This window comes from Sorex fumeus, unplaced genomic scaffold, assembly GCF_029834395.1.
Source record: "Sorex fumeus unplaced genomic scaffold, SorFum_2.1 ptg000003l, whole genome shotgun sequence".
Lineage (NCBI taxonomy): Eukaryota > Metazoa > Chordata > Mammalia > Eulipotyphla > Soricidae > Sorex > Sorex fumeus.
In genome coordinates, this window is record NW_026606060.1 from 19,123,699 (window position 1) to 19,136,413 (window position 12,715).

At 44.8% G+C, this 12,715-nt stretch overlaps 1 protein-coding gene across 1 annotated transcript; it reads left to right on the plus strand.

Moving 5' to 3' along the window:
* Positions 1 to 965: 965 nt before the first annotated feature.
* Positions 966 to 12,324, plus strand: MRPL35 (mitochondrial ribosomal protein L35). Its single transcript, XM_056117483.1, has 4 exons — positions 966 to 1,074; positions 6,637 to 6,826; positions 8,448 to 8,592; positions 11,810 to 12,324. Exons 1-4 carry the CDS (start codon positions 1,032 to 1,034, stop codon positions 11,996 to 11,998), a joined length of 567 nt encoding a protein of 188 aa, XP_055973458.1. The 5' UTR covers positions 966 to 1,031; the 3' UTR covers positions 11,999 to 12,324.
* Positions 12,325 to 12,715: the final 391 nt, after the last annotated feature.

Below are 12,715 nucleotides of genomic sequence, written 5' to 3' on the forward strand. Positions count from 1 at the left end.
AGACCCCAGCACTGAGCTCAGAGTAGCCCCTTCCCTGAGTACCACTGACTGTGCGCACCTCCCCCCCACCCCACCATGCCCCAACAAAAAAAGATCTTGCCCTCATTAAAATCTTTTTCTAGAAGCCAGAAGATGGCTCAGAGTACTGGAAAGAAGGAACACTTTTCATGCCTGGAGGCTGGGTTTGGGCACCATGTGGCTCCCCAGAACTCGGCTATTCCTCCCTATACTTTGAGACTGTTGAACTGGAGGGATAGCACAGGGGTAAGGCGTTTTCCTTGCACGAGGCCGAGCCAGATTCGGTTCCTCCATCCCTCTCAGAGAGCACGACAAGCTACTGAGAGTGTCCCGTCCTCACGGCAAAGCCTGGCAAGCCACTTGTGAAGTATCTCACAATGGAGACGTTACTGGTGCCCACTGGAGCAAATCAATGAACGACTGGAGGACAGTGCCACAGTTGGCTATATTTCAGCTCATCCAATGAGTCCTTTATATGGTTCGTGTTTGTGTTTTGTACTTAATTTTAATTCTTTGCTAAATTCCTTCACATCCAATACACTACTTGACTCGTAACCATTTCAAGTAGTGTATCATGTATATGAGTGGGGTATCTGAAGCAACATGGATAATTTTATTTCGTATTTAAATGATTACCAATTCTCAGGATACAAACTGAGATAATAATCTTACAATTGACAATCTCTTAATAACTAGTAAACAAAATGCATGTGTAATATTCTTGGGTATCTTGAATAGCCTAAAGATGCTATTCAACTGGTTTCCAAAATAATTTCTATAACGTTGTTATTTTTTCCCACTTTGTTGTATTTTATTTTGTGTGTATTTATTTATGACACACACGTGCCTCCAGAATATTGGTAAAGGTATTAGGCATTAAAAAAAAAAAAAGGTTACCTTGAGCACCTTTGTTATTTTCCTTCCAGGACCTTGCCTCGGTGCTTTTTTTCCTTCACGGCCCTTTGCCCTAATGCCTTTTGAGCCAGTGCGGCTCCCGTAGGGCGGGCGTCAAGATGGCGGCCCCCGTCGTTACTGGCGTGCTGAGATTAACCTCAGGTCAGTGAAAAATTATGCGTTCGACATTTCCCTTCACCGAAGGGGATACGGACACGCATGGCATGAGCATTTAACAGGACAGTAAAAAAATAAAAACAAAACATTTTTTTAAGCGGGGGTTTGGGGTGGTTTATTATTTGAAGGCAGAAAGCTCCGACTTCCCTCTCGAGTGACCCGGCAGCCGCGCGCCCTTCGCGTCGTACCGGTTCCTACCCATTCCTCCTAGAAAACAAACCCAAAACACACCAGGACACGGTGGAGAAAGCCGAGAGAGATGAAAGGCGCTTCTAGCCTTCTGAAGCAGAGGCTAAGTCACGGCCAGTGACCTTGCAAAGACTTGTAAATGTCTGAACTTCAGAGTCCGCAGCTCTGAAGGGGCGACGATTCGGTCTGAGTGAGGAGGAAGTGTAGGGGAGCATGGTGGCACCTCGCCGAGTGCCCTGCGGCTGGCACGCAGGCTTCCTTGACAGAAGACAGGAGAAAGGCAACTAAATTTAGTTGTCCCTGCCCCCAGGACTTTTGTAAAACAAGGGGGAAAAAAAGAATTGAAATATCACTCAACAACCATAAGATTTTCAGGAAAGTTGACGTGACAAAAATAAATGAGCGTACAGTTTTGTGGAAGAATAGAAAACGAAAAGGCCCGGATGTAAATTTCCCAGCCTTTCCAGAAGAATGGTAAACAAATGTTTCCTATAACGAAAAACGCATGTAGCGTTTAGGAGTGGCTTAACAAATAATTCTAAAGCAACCCGTGTAACTGACAGCCTGGTGAGGATTTAGACTTCCAGAAAGCTTCTCCACCCTCTGCGCCTCCCCGTGAAATGTCCTTGGGGCCGGCAAGCTACCGAGAGTATCCCCACCTCCCCTGCTCCCCCTGCCCCCCTAGGCAAAGCCTGGCAAGCTACCCAGGACATATTCAATATGCCAAACACAGTTACAAGTCTCACAATGGAGACGTTACTGGACCCACTCGAGCAAATCGATGAACAACGGGAGGACAGTGCTACAGTGCAGCGCTGTCTAACATGAACACTACCCTCCTTCATAGTATGGCCTTTTCTCGCACATCTCCACGTGCTTCTCTTAGGTAATAGGAGACTCCTTTTGCCTGTTTTTATACTGTAAGTGAACGAAATCACAGCATATACTCTTGTGAATTTCAAATTGCATGTATGTTACAGTAGTTTTCATTTCGTGTACTGTTCTCTTGTACTGTTCTCAAGTCACAGGTCTATTGATGGGCATTTCTGTTTCCAGTTGGAGTGTAAGGGGGGTGTGTGTGTGTGTACGCATGCAACTGGCACAGCGGAGTCTGCATATGCTGAGTCTGCATATTCAGCATTATCTGTTAATGCCAAAGTCACCTGCTTTTTTAAAATTTATCTTTTGTGTTTTTGGACCTCACCAAGTGGTACTGAGGGGCTACTCCCTGCTCTGTGATGAGGCATGGGGAAGGATGTGGTGGGGGTAATCATACAGAACATGCATTCAGTCTGTTGAGCTTTTTCTCTGGCTACAAAATATCTCCTTTTAAAAAAATTATGTAGAATAACTTTGGTCACACCCCAGAGGTGTCCAGGGGCTATTTCCAGATCAGTACTTGGGGCTTGTTCCTGGCTTTTCTCAGGGGACCGTGAGGAACCTGACCTTCGGTATGCAGAGCTTGTCCTTCCTTTGAGACCTCTTCCCGGTCTTAATAGCCCCCTAGATATTTTTACCTGTTTATTTGATTTTTGAGCCATGCCTGGCAATACTTGGTATGTAGAGATCACTCCTGGTCGTGCTCAGGAACGTAGTACTGAGGCTCAAACCTAGGCATTGAGCATTGAGGGATCTCTCTGGCCTTTAGTAGTTTTTTTTTTTCCTACTTCAGTGTATCTATTCTTCACTCTCATCTTGTTAGTTTTGATCCATTTTCTTTCTTTTTTGGGGTGTGTGGGAGAGGGGCTGCTCACACCTGGATGTGCTCAGGGGTTACTCTGGGCTCTGACTCAGGAATCACTCCTGGTGCAGCTCCAGGAACTATATAAGGAGTGCCAGGAATCAAACCTGGGTCAGCCACATGCAAGGCAAGTGCCTTTCTCTCTTGCCCCTCCATTTTTTCCCTTACAAGTATTATTTTGAGTCTTCGATACCTTAAGCCCTGGCAGTGCTCAAAACCACATGTTGCCAGGGCTCCAACTTGTAAGATACACTGGAACTATCTCCCTGGCCCCTCAAATTTACACATATTTGATTAAAATGCCCTATGGAGCTTCAGGTCTTTCGTAGAAGTTGAAAACAAAGACTGAGCACAGGGCTCAGAGGGCTAGTGTGGATGCTTTGCACGCCTGAGCCCCAGGTTTAATCCATAGTACATGTGGCCCCTGGAAGTAATCCCTGATCCCTGGGAATCCAGGAAAACAGTCACAAAGAATAGCAAGCAGTTAATTTGGGGGAAGTTTCTAGTTGGTTTGGGATTATATTTTCATTATTATTGTTATTATTTTAACTTTTGTTCACGCTGGAGCGATAGCACAGCGGGTAGGGCGTTCACCTTACAAGTGGCCAACATGGCCGACCCGAGTTCGATTCCTCCGCCCCTCTCGGAGGGCCCGGCAAGCTACCGAGAGTATTCGATATGCCAGACACAGTAACAACAAAGTCTCCAATGGAGACGTTACTGGGCCCGCTCGAGCAAATCGACGATCAACGGGAGGGCCTTTTTGTTCACACCCAGCAGTGCTCAGGGTATTTCCTGGCTCTGTGCTCACGGATCACTGCTGGCAGGCTCTGGGCACCATATGGGTTGCCAAGGATTGAACCCGGGATTGAATGCCAGGATTTAAGCCTAGGTCAGCTCTGTGCAAGGCAAGAACTCTACCACTGTACTAGACTGCTTCATAAGCACCATTTTAAAAAAAATCTATAAGCCTACTTTTTGATTCACTTAATCTTTCAAAGATTACCTACTGCACTCGGGAATCACTCCTGACAGTGCTTGGGGGACCATATGGGATGCTGAGGATCAAACTTGGGTTCACCACATGCAAGGTCAAATGCCCTACCCACTGTACTATCACTCTAGCCTTCTCACTTAATTTTCATTATCTGGGATCATAGTGATAGTTAAGTAGGGCACTTGCTTTGTAACCAGCCAACCCCGGTTTGATTCATAGCATCCCATATGGTTTTCAGAGCATTGCAGGGTATAATTCCTGAGTATAGAGCCAGGAGTAACCCCTGAGCATCCCCAGGTGTGATAGCCCCCTGAATTTTTTTTTCATCATCTGCCCCTAATTAACTTCATTAAAACGTGGGGGGGGAGAAAGGTGCACAGAGAGTTTCAAGTACTATCAGGGTCAGATGGCCAGTAAGTACTAGCTGCAGTATGAACCCAAGCAGTCTGCTCACTCTAGCGCTTTACTTTCACACCACGCTGCCTCTCACTTTTTGAAAAATTGCTGTCTTGAGGCCACACTCGGCAATCATCCTGCCTCTGTGATGAGATCAGTCCTAGCGGTGCTCAGAGGACCAATGTGGTGCTGGGAATTGAACCTGGTTCAGCTGTGTGTGAGGCAAGCACCTAGGCCCTGTGCTATCTCTCCAGCCTCTCTTGTTTTTATTATCTGTCACTTAATTTATCCCCCTTCCCTTCATTATTATTGTTGTTGCACTGACCCAGGTTTCACACATGCCTGGCTGTGTTGCTGGCACATCTCTAGTTGTGGTGCTTGCTGAGGGCTGTACCCTTTTTTGGTGATGCATATACATACCTAACTGATAAAGGTGGCAATTACTTGCAGCGCTGGACATCTCCTAGCAGAGCTGCCAGGATTATGTTCTACACGTGGGACACTGGGGGCTAAAACTCCATTGACAGAAGCTTGCAAGGCAGGTAACGTCAGCCAAGAGCTGTTCCCTGGGTCCTGCCCTTCTTGGTTATGTGAAATCACTGTACAGTGAGGCAGTGGTTCTAAGCCATGGCTGAGCATTAGACTTACCTGTTACTTTTTCTGGAGCCAATTTTTGAGGCATGCTGTAGATTAAAAAACATTGTCCGTGTCTGTCATTTAATGATTTTATTCTCTGAGTGCACGGCAGAGCCTGGCAAGCTCCCCGTGGCATATTCGATATGCCAAAAACAGTAACAAGTCTCACAATGGAGACGTTACTGGTGTCCGCTCGAGCAAATTGATGAACAACTGGAGGACAGTACTACAGTGCAGTGCTACATTCTTTTTAGTAAATTTAGCAAATTGTGCGACCATTACCATAAACTAGTTTTAGACTATTTTACAACATCCCATGATTTTTTTCAACCGGCACATTCTTGAAACCCACCTTAGATTCAGAATGTACCAGGGTTCCCTAAATGATATGGTTTTGTGGCCATGAACTTGGGCTTGTGGTAGTGTAAAGACAGATGAAGATCCAGATGTCTATGCCTTTCATGACCTGTCCCAGCAAATGTATTTTTTACCATGATTCCCCAGGCATCACTAGTGATGCTGGGCTTCTGCCCAGGTGTGGTCCTCTCCCACAGACTCTGTTCTTCCTCTTCTCATAACCCATTTGTTTCTAGAGAAGAGCTTCATTCTCCCATTTTCTTTGTTTTTGCATTGTTTTGTTTGGGCTGGGCGGGGACGGGGGGGGGGGGGGTCACACCTGGCAGTGATTAAGAGGATATTCCTGGCTCTGCACTCAATGGAGCTCAGGGGGACCATATGGGATGCCAGAGATTAGCCACATGCAAGACGAATGCTTTACCCACTGTACTGTCTCTCCAGCCCCTCTCTTCTTTTTCCTTCTGGTGTTTTCTTGTCACCACTCTTATCTTTCCAGCTTGTCTTGTCAAGCTTTTTTTTTTTCTTTTTGGGTCACACCCAGCAATGCTCAAGAGTAACTCCTGGCTCTGTGCTCAAGAATCACTCGTGGTGCTTGGGGGACCATATAGAATGCTGGGAATCGAACCCAGGTCAGCTGCATACAAGGCAAACGCCCTCCCCGCTGTGCTATCCCTCCAGCCCTAGTTGTCAAACTTTGTTTTTGTTTGTTTGTTTTGCTTTTGCTTTTTGGATCACACACAGTGATGCACAGGGGTCATGCACTGGTTCATGCACTTGGGAATTACTCCTGGCCGTGCTCGGGGGACCATAAGGAATGTCAGGCCACATGCAAGGTAAACGCCCCACCCGCTGTGCTATCACTCCAGCCCTGAGTTCTCAAGCTTTGTATCTCTGCCCTACCATTAAACTCTGTCGGATTTTTGAACTAGTCAGTGGAAATTAGTATCATTCAGATTTTACTCCCCACTTTGGAACACAGAACCAGGACACATAGGACTGGATCGAGGTGATGGCTGCACAGCTCTAAACACAACTAAAAAGCATTGACCTGCATACAAATGGGTAACTTTATGTAAGTTTTATTTTAGGAAATCTGCCAGAGTGCCAAGGTGAGTCATGCTCCGGAAACATAACTCATGGGTCACTGAAGCATATGCTTATTTTGATATATTACTAAAATTTACATATCTGGATGTATTCGCTTAGTTGACATGCTTCTTTCTCTTTACAGGGCTCTTGCGGCCACTGAATAAAATTTTGGTGTCTTCAGCCTATCAGAACTGTGCCAGGAATGCCTGTCTTGGCTCTGCGCTGACCGCCCAGCAGTTTAGTTGTCTCCAAACTCCATTTTCCTCTGTTCCCAGATTTATCACATCTGTCAGGAATGTGACTTGTGGCTACGCTGCAGGGATCCTCCCCAGGTAGAGTATATCTCACTAAACAAGATGCTTGGACCAAAATTGTAAAAAGCTTAGAAGTAGCTAATAGTGTCTGCCAGTCTGCGGTGTATTTTATAGTCTTTGCCTGACAGAGCAGAGAATATCTCAATGCTCCTTTGCCTCTCTGCCAACCACAGAATCAGCAGACAGCACACTGCTGATTTTTTTTAGTGTGATTTCCCGGATGGAAGCGTCAGTTAAACAGAGGCTGAACAAGATGCTGAGCTTATCAGGCTGGGTCGTACGTCTGTTTCTTCAGCTAACAAACACACTCAGCACTGCACTGTGCAGAAAGGAGAAAAAGAGAAACAAGTCCTCATGGAGTTTGTAATCTACTAAGAAAGATGGACAGGACACCCAAAGATTAAAATAATAATGGGATAAATTCTCTCAGTGAATGGAGATAGTACAGGGTTTAAGGTTTGATCCCTGGCACCACATATGGTCACTGAGTCAGGAGTGATCCTTGAACACCACTGGGTGTTACTCGTAAACCCGCTACCACCACGTCCCTTCCCCTCCCCCCCACCATAAAATTCAGTGATTAAGGGAATAAATTGATGGAAGGGTTGCAAGTTATACTGTTTGTTATTCTTTTGCTTAGTGTCTGAATCATTTTAAGTTACTATTAAAGGTCAGTGGCTGGGGCAGGAGAGAGAGTAACTGGACAGGGTACTTGCCTTATATGTGGCCAAACTGGCTTCTATCCCTGGTACCCCATGTGGTCCCCTTAGCATGACTAGGAGTGATGACTGAGCACAAAGCCAGTAATATGCCTGAGCCCCTCAGTGTGTCCCTTGTTCCCCCCAAAAAAGTTAATATAGGGGATAAGATGCTTGCTTCCCTGTGGCTAACCTAGGTTGAATCCCTGACACCACATATAGTCCCCTGAGCACTAGCAGAAGTGATCCCTGAGCACAAAGCTAGGACTGAGCCCTGAGCACAGCCAGGTGTGATCCAAAATCCCAGCCCTCCCTCTTCCCACTACCCCCCAAAAGTCAGTGGCTGGAGAGAGCTCTACAGGCTGGAGCTCGGCTTTGCCTGTGAGAGACCTGGGTTCAGTCCCAGCATTGCATGGTTCCCTGAGCACTGCTAGGTATTTCCTCTCAACACAAGAGCCGGTTATCTCATGGAAACCATAAAGTGTGGTCCCAAACACCATCCCCCCCCCCCCCCAAAATCAACCCTATTCCAATGGAGCTTTTCTGCTTACTTTTAAATATAAGAATGGAAGTGGGTGTAGGGATGTTGGATCATGCCCTGCAGTTGTCCAGGGGCTACTTCTGGCTCGGCTCTGGGTTGTGGTACTGGGAATAAACCAGGACCTCTTGCATTTCTGGCCCTAGAAATCGATTTTTTAAAATTTTATTTTATCTGGGGTGTAATACCTGGTGGTGCTCAGAACTAATTCTTGGCTCTCTGCTCAGAAGTCACTCCTGGCAGAGCTCAGGGACCGTATGTGGTATACCAGGGAACAAACTGACAACAGTGTGCAAGGCAAGTGCCCTACCCACAGGACTTTCACTCCAGCCCCACTGGCTCCAGATTTTTATTCTTTAATCAGTCTTATTGCTGAGTTAAAAGTCTTGAAATATATTTTCAGAGTGGCTCCCTTGCTTCCAAATATTCAGACACATCCGGTCAGAACATTAACATACTGCAGCACGAGAAAAGGCAAGAGGAAGACTGTAAAAGCTGTTGTCTACAGGTTTCTTCGACTTCATTCTGGCCTCTGGCTAAGAAGGAAGGTGAGTCTTCACACTGTTACTTGATTGAAAAAGTTGTTGAGCAGATTAAAATGAATTAGAACTCAATTAGCTTATTCATTGACATAGTAAAACTTCAGCAGAACTTGGTCACATAGCTCAGATATGATACTGAAACACTTTATAAGCCTGTCTTGGATTGGATCCTTTGTTGGCACAATCTGTCTTCTAGGGTTTTTTTGTTGGTTGTTTGGGGGATTTTTTTGGTGGGTGTTGAGGGATGGCATCATACCCAGGAATCATATGGGATGCTGGGGAGGGATTCAGGGAACCATATGGGATGCTGGGAATGGAACCAGCCTGGGCCTGCCTTGTGAAGGCAAGTGCCCTACCCACTGTACTATTGTTCCAGCCCGTGTTTTTGGTTTTTGAACCACAACCACTGATGATCAGGTGACCTGTCTCACATAGGTGAAAGATGCTCATTCTAGCTTTCCAGCCGAAGGCAACTGAATGTTTATGCTAGCTTTTGTTTGTTTGTTTGTTTGTTTGGGGGGGTAGGGCACATGTGGCACTGCTCTGGGTTAACTCTTGGCTCAGCACTAAGGAATCACTTCTGGGGTCATGGGGGACCATATATGATGTCAGGGGTTGAACCCTGGGTTTGGCGCACAGGGCTTACCTGGTGTGCTATCTCGCCAATGTGAATTTTTTTAAACTTTATTTTTTTTCTTCTTATTTATTTTTTTTGCTTTTGGGGGCAACACCCCACTGTGTTCAGGGGCTACTCCTGGCTCTGTGCTCAGAAGTCACCGCTGGTAGTATTTAGGGCTCGTATGTGGTATCAGGGATTGAACAGGGTTCAAATATACAAAGCAAGCAGCTTAACCTCCTGTACTATCTCCCCAGCCCCGTAAATTCTCTAAAGATCAAAATTTGTGTCTCTATAAAAATAAAAGAATTATTTCAGCCTGGAGCAATAGTATAGCAGGCAAGGCGCTTGCCTTGCATGTGGCCAACCTGGGTTCAGTCCCCAGCATTCTATATAGTCCCTGAGTACTACCAGGAATGATCCCTGAGCATAGAGCAAGAACTATGCCCTGAGTACCACCTGACATGGCCCAAAAACCAAAAAACTTATTTGGTAGGATTCTTCCACTGTTTGAAACATTGACAGGATTATTCCCAGCCTATAAACAATACTAATTTTCATAGAGAAATAACTTTGATTGGAACTCATAGCTGTTCTCCATGAAAAACTATGTGACAGTTGAATAATTTCTATGCATATGTGAAGAATTATGTTTGAGTTTAAAATTGTAAGCAATGAGTAGTAAAAAATATAATCTCTGGCATTTATTATTATTATTATTTGTTATGGGCTGGAGCGATAGCACAGCGGGTAGGGCATTTGCCTTGCACGCAGCCAACATGGCCGACCCGAGTTCGATTCCTCCGCCCCTCTCGGAGAGCCCGGCAAGCTACCGAGAGTATCTCGCCCGCACGGCAGAGCCTGGCAAGCTCCCCGTGACGTACTCGATATGCCAAAAACAGTAACTACAAATCTCACAATTTGTTGTGAGATGTTACTGGTGCCTGCTCAAGCAAATCGATGAACAATGGGAGGACAGTGCTATTATTTGTTATGCCAGGAATTGGACCCAGGGACTCATGGATGGAAGGGGTGGGCCAGCCAGGGGGTCCTATATCAGGCACTTTAAAATTATAATATTTGTTCCAGGGAGATGTACAGCATTTAGGGCACTTGCCTTACACATGACGTGCTCAAGTTCAGTCCCCATGCTGTGTGGTTCCCTAAGCCTCCCAGGAGAGATCCTGAGCACAGAGCCAAGAATAAACCCTAACTATAGCTAAGTGTGCCACAGCTCCCGCCCCCCAAAATAATAAAAATTAAAAAACCATAACCCTTTTTGTCGGGCAAGGCGGGGAGGATGAGTTCACACCCAGCAGTGCTCAGGACTTACTCCTGACAGGATTTGGGGGACAATAGGTGGTACCAGAATCAAACCCAGGTTGGCCATATGCAAGGTAGGCACCTTGCTGCTGTACTCTTGTCAGTCCCAAACCCAAAACTTTTAAATAGCATTTCCTTATTTCCGAGCATCACTGTTCTGTAGAAGACAGCAGTCACAATGACGACACTAAGGCATGTGAGAAATTCACAGCACCTTCTCAATTAAAGGGTTGTTTTGAAAGAACCTTTGGCTTGAACGAACCCTTGTGATTAAGCTGGGTTATCTCTCTACTACCTGTGACTTACTAGATAGCTTAGCCAGCATCAACCCGGGTGGCACTGAGGTCTGTTATGGTTTAAATGAACTATCGCTATACCTTTTGTATTCAACCTGATCATTTCTTTAAAAATGTATTACTTAGAATTAGTGCATGGATCACATATTGCAATTCTGGTTCCACACCTGGATTAGTAATTCATTTGTTTTTTCATAATTATTTTATATTCATCATTCCTTAGAAAAGCAATTCCTGCATACATTGGTCATAATGTACAAAAAGAAAAATGAAGCAGGAGCCAGAGCTGTAATAGTAAAGCAGGTGGTGCACAGCCCTTATAAGCCGCCCACCTGGGTTCGATTCTGGCACCACATACGAGATCCCCAGAGCCCCGCCAGGAGTGAGCCCAGAGCACAGAACCATTGGGTATGCCCTCCACTCCCCACCCCCAAATGAAGCAATATATTTCAGAACTGTGCTGCTCAGGCTTTGAAAAAGCTAAGCTCCTGAAATGAACATAAATGTCATTCAAACCACTACCCTCTTCGTTGTCTTGCACATTAGGAAAAATAGTCCTATAGTGGTTAAGAATTTTTCTAGTTCTTTCACCTCGACCTACTACTTAGCCTCTCTTGTCAAATGTTGTTTCTCTCTGATCTGCAATGTGAGAATGCTGTGTGGTCGTAGAGAGTTAATAATGACGTATGAATACATGAAGTTAACCATTCGAGTGCTCTCTCCCTGTATTTCATTGGCCACATAGATTTATTTAGCTTAATTTTTCCCCAGCAGTTCCAATGTAATATTTTTCAACACTAAATTATTAATATATATTTTTTCAAGCTACCCGTGCTTTCTCTTTCTGCTTCATATTGAGAATCACATCTTTCTGAAAAACATTTCCTCCCCCAAGTCTAGTCTTTATTACTGTTGGAAACATGAGCAAGGAAGATGTCTATTGTTCTCTATATAATGTTTTCAATGTCTTGATAATGTTATCTAATAGGCTGGTTATAAGAAGAAATTGTGGAAAAAGACAGCTGCAAGAAAAAAACGCCTGAGGGAATTTGTGTTCTGCAATAAAACCCAGAGTAAGCTCTTAGACAAAATGACAACATCATTCTGGAAGAGGCGAAACTGGTATGCAGATGACCCTTATCAGAATTACCACGACCGAACAAACCTGAAAGTATAGATCAGTTTTATGACTTCTCAGATATTGAACGTGGATCTGTGTGTATACGATATCTCTGCACACGTTAAGTGTAGATGATGTAAATTGTAAATTGATGTATTCCAGCTGATGTGAAAACATTTGTTGTCTTATTAAAATTTAATGGATTAATAAACATTCCCAGATTTGTTCAGGAAAATAAAGGTTTAAGTTGTTGAATAGTCATTTTTAACAAATGGTAGTGGCTTAACTAATTGTTCAATTAGACTGTTTAGTTGCAAGAAATCTCATTAGGACAGACATAAAAAGTCTATAAAGCTAATAATTTAGCAGGCAATGTGACATTATTTTATGATGCATGTCTGGGAGCTCAGAATACGCCTCACACCCCCATCTGTAAAACTAATTTCCGAAGCCTTAGGAAGAACAAATATGAGAAGGTGACCCTGGATCCAAGGTCCTTGCAGGGACATCAGCAGCAGGAAATTGTGGCACCATGAATGTGGCTTGTTCCTTTTCTACGTCGTTTGCTCTGGTTCTCTGCTCGCCAGTCTCTAACCCATAGCATTTACATAGTTTCTGAGCTCTTGTCATAACTCTGGCTTCTAACTTTCACCTCAGTTTCTTTTCTACATCAATACCTTCAGCTCCTCTGCAGCCTCTGATCACCAAGAGAGTAACTGGACCAGCTTTTCTTTGGGGGGAGGGAGGTTTGCCAAGCAATGCTCAGGAGACGTG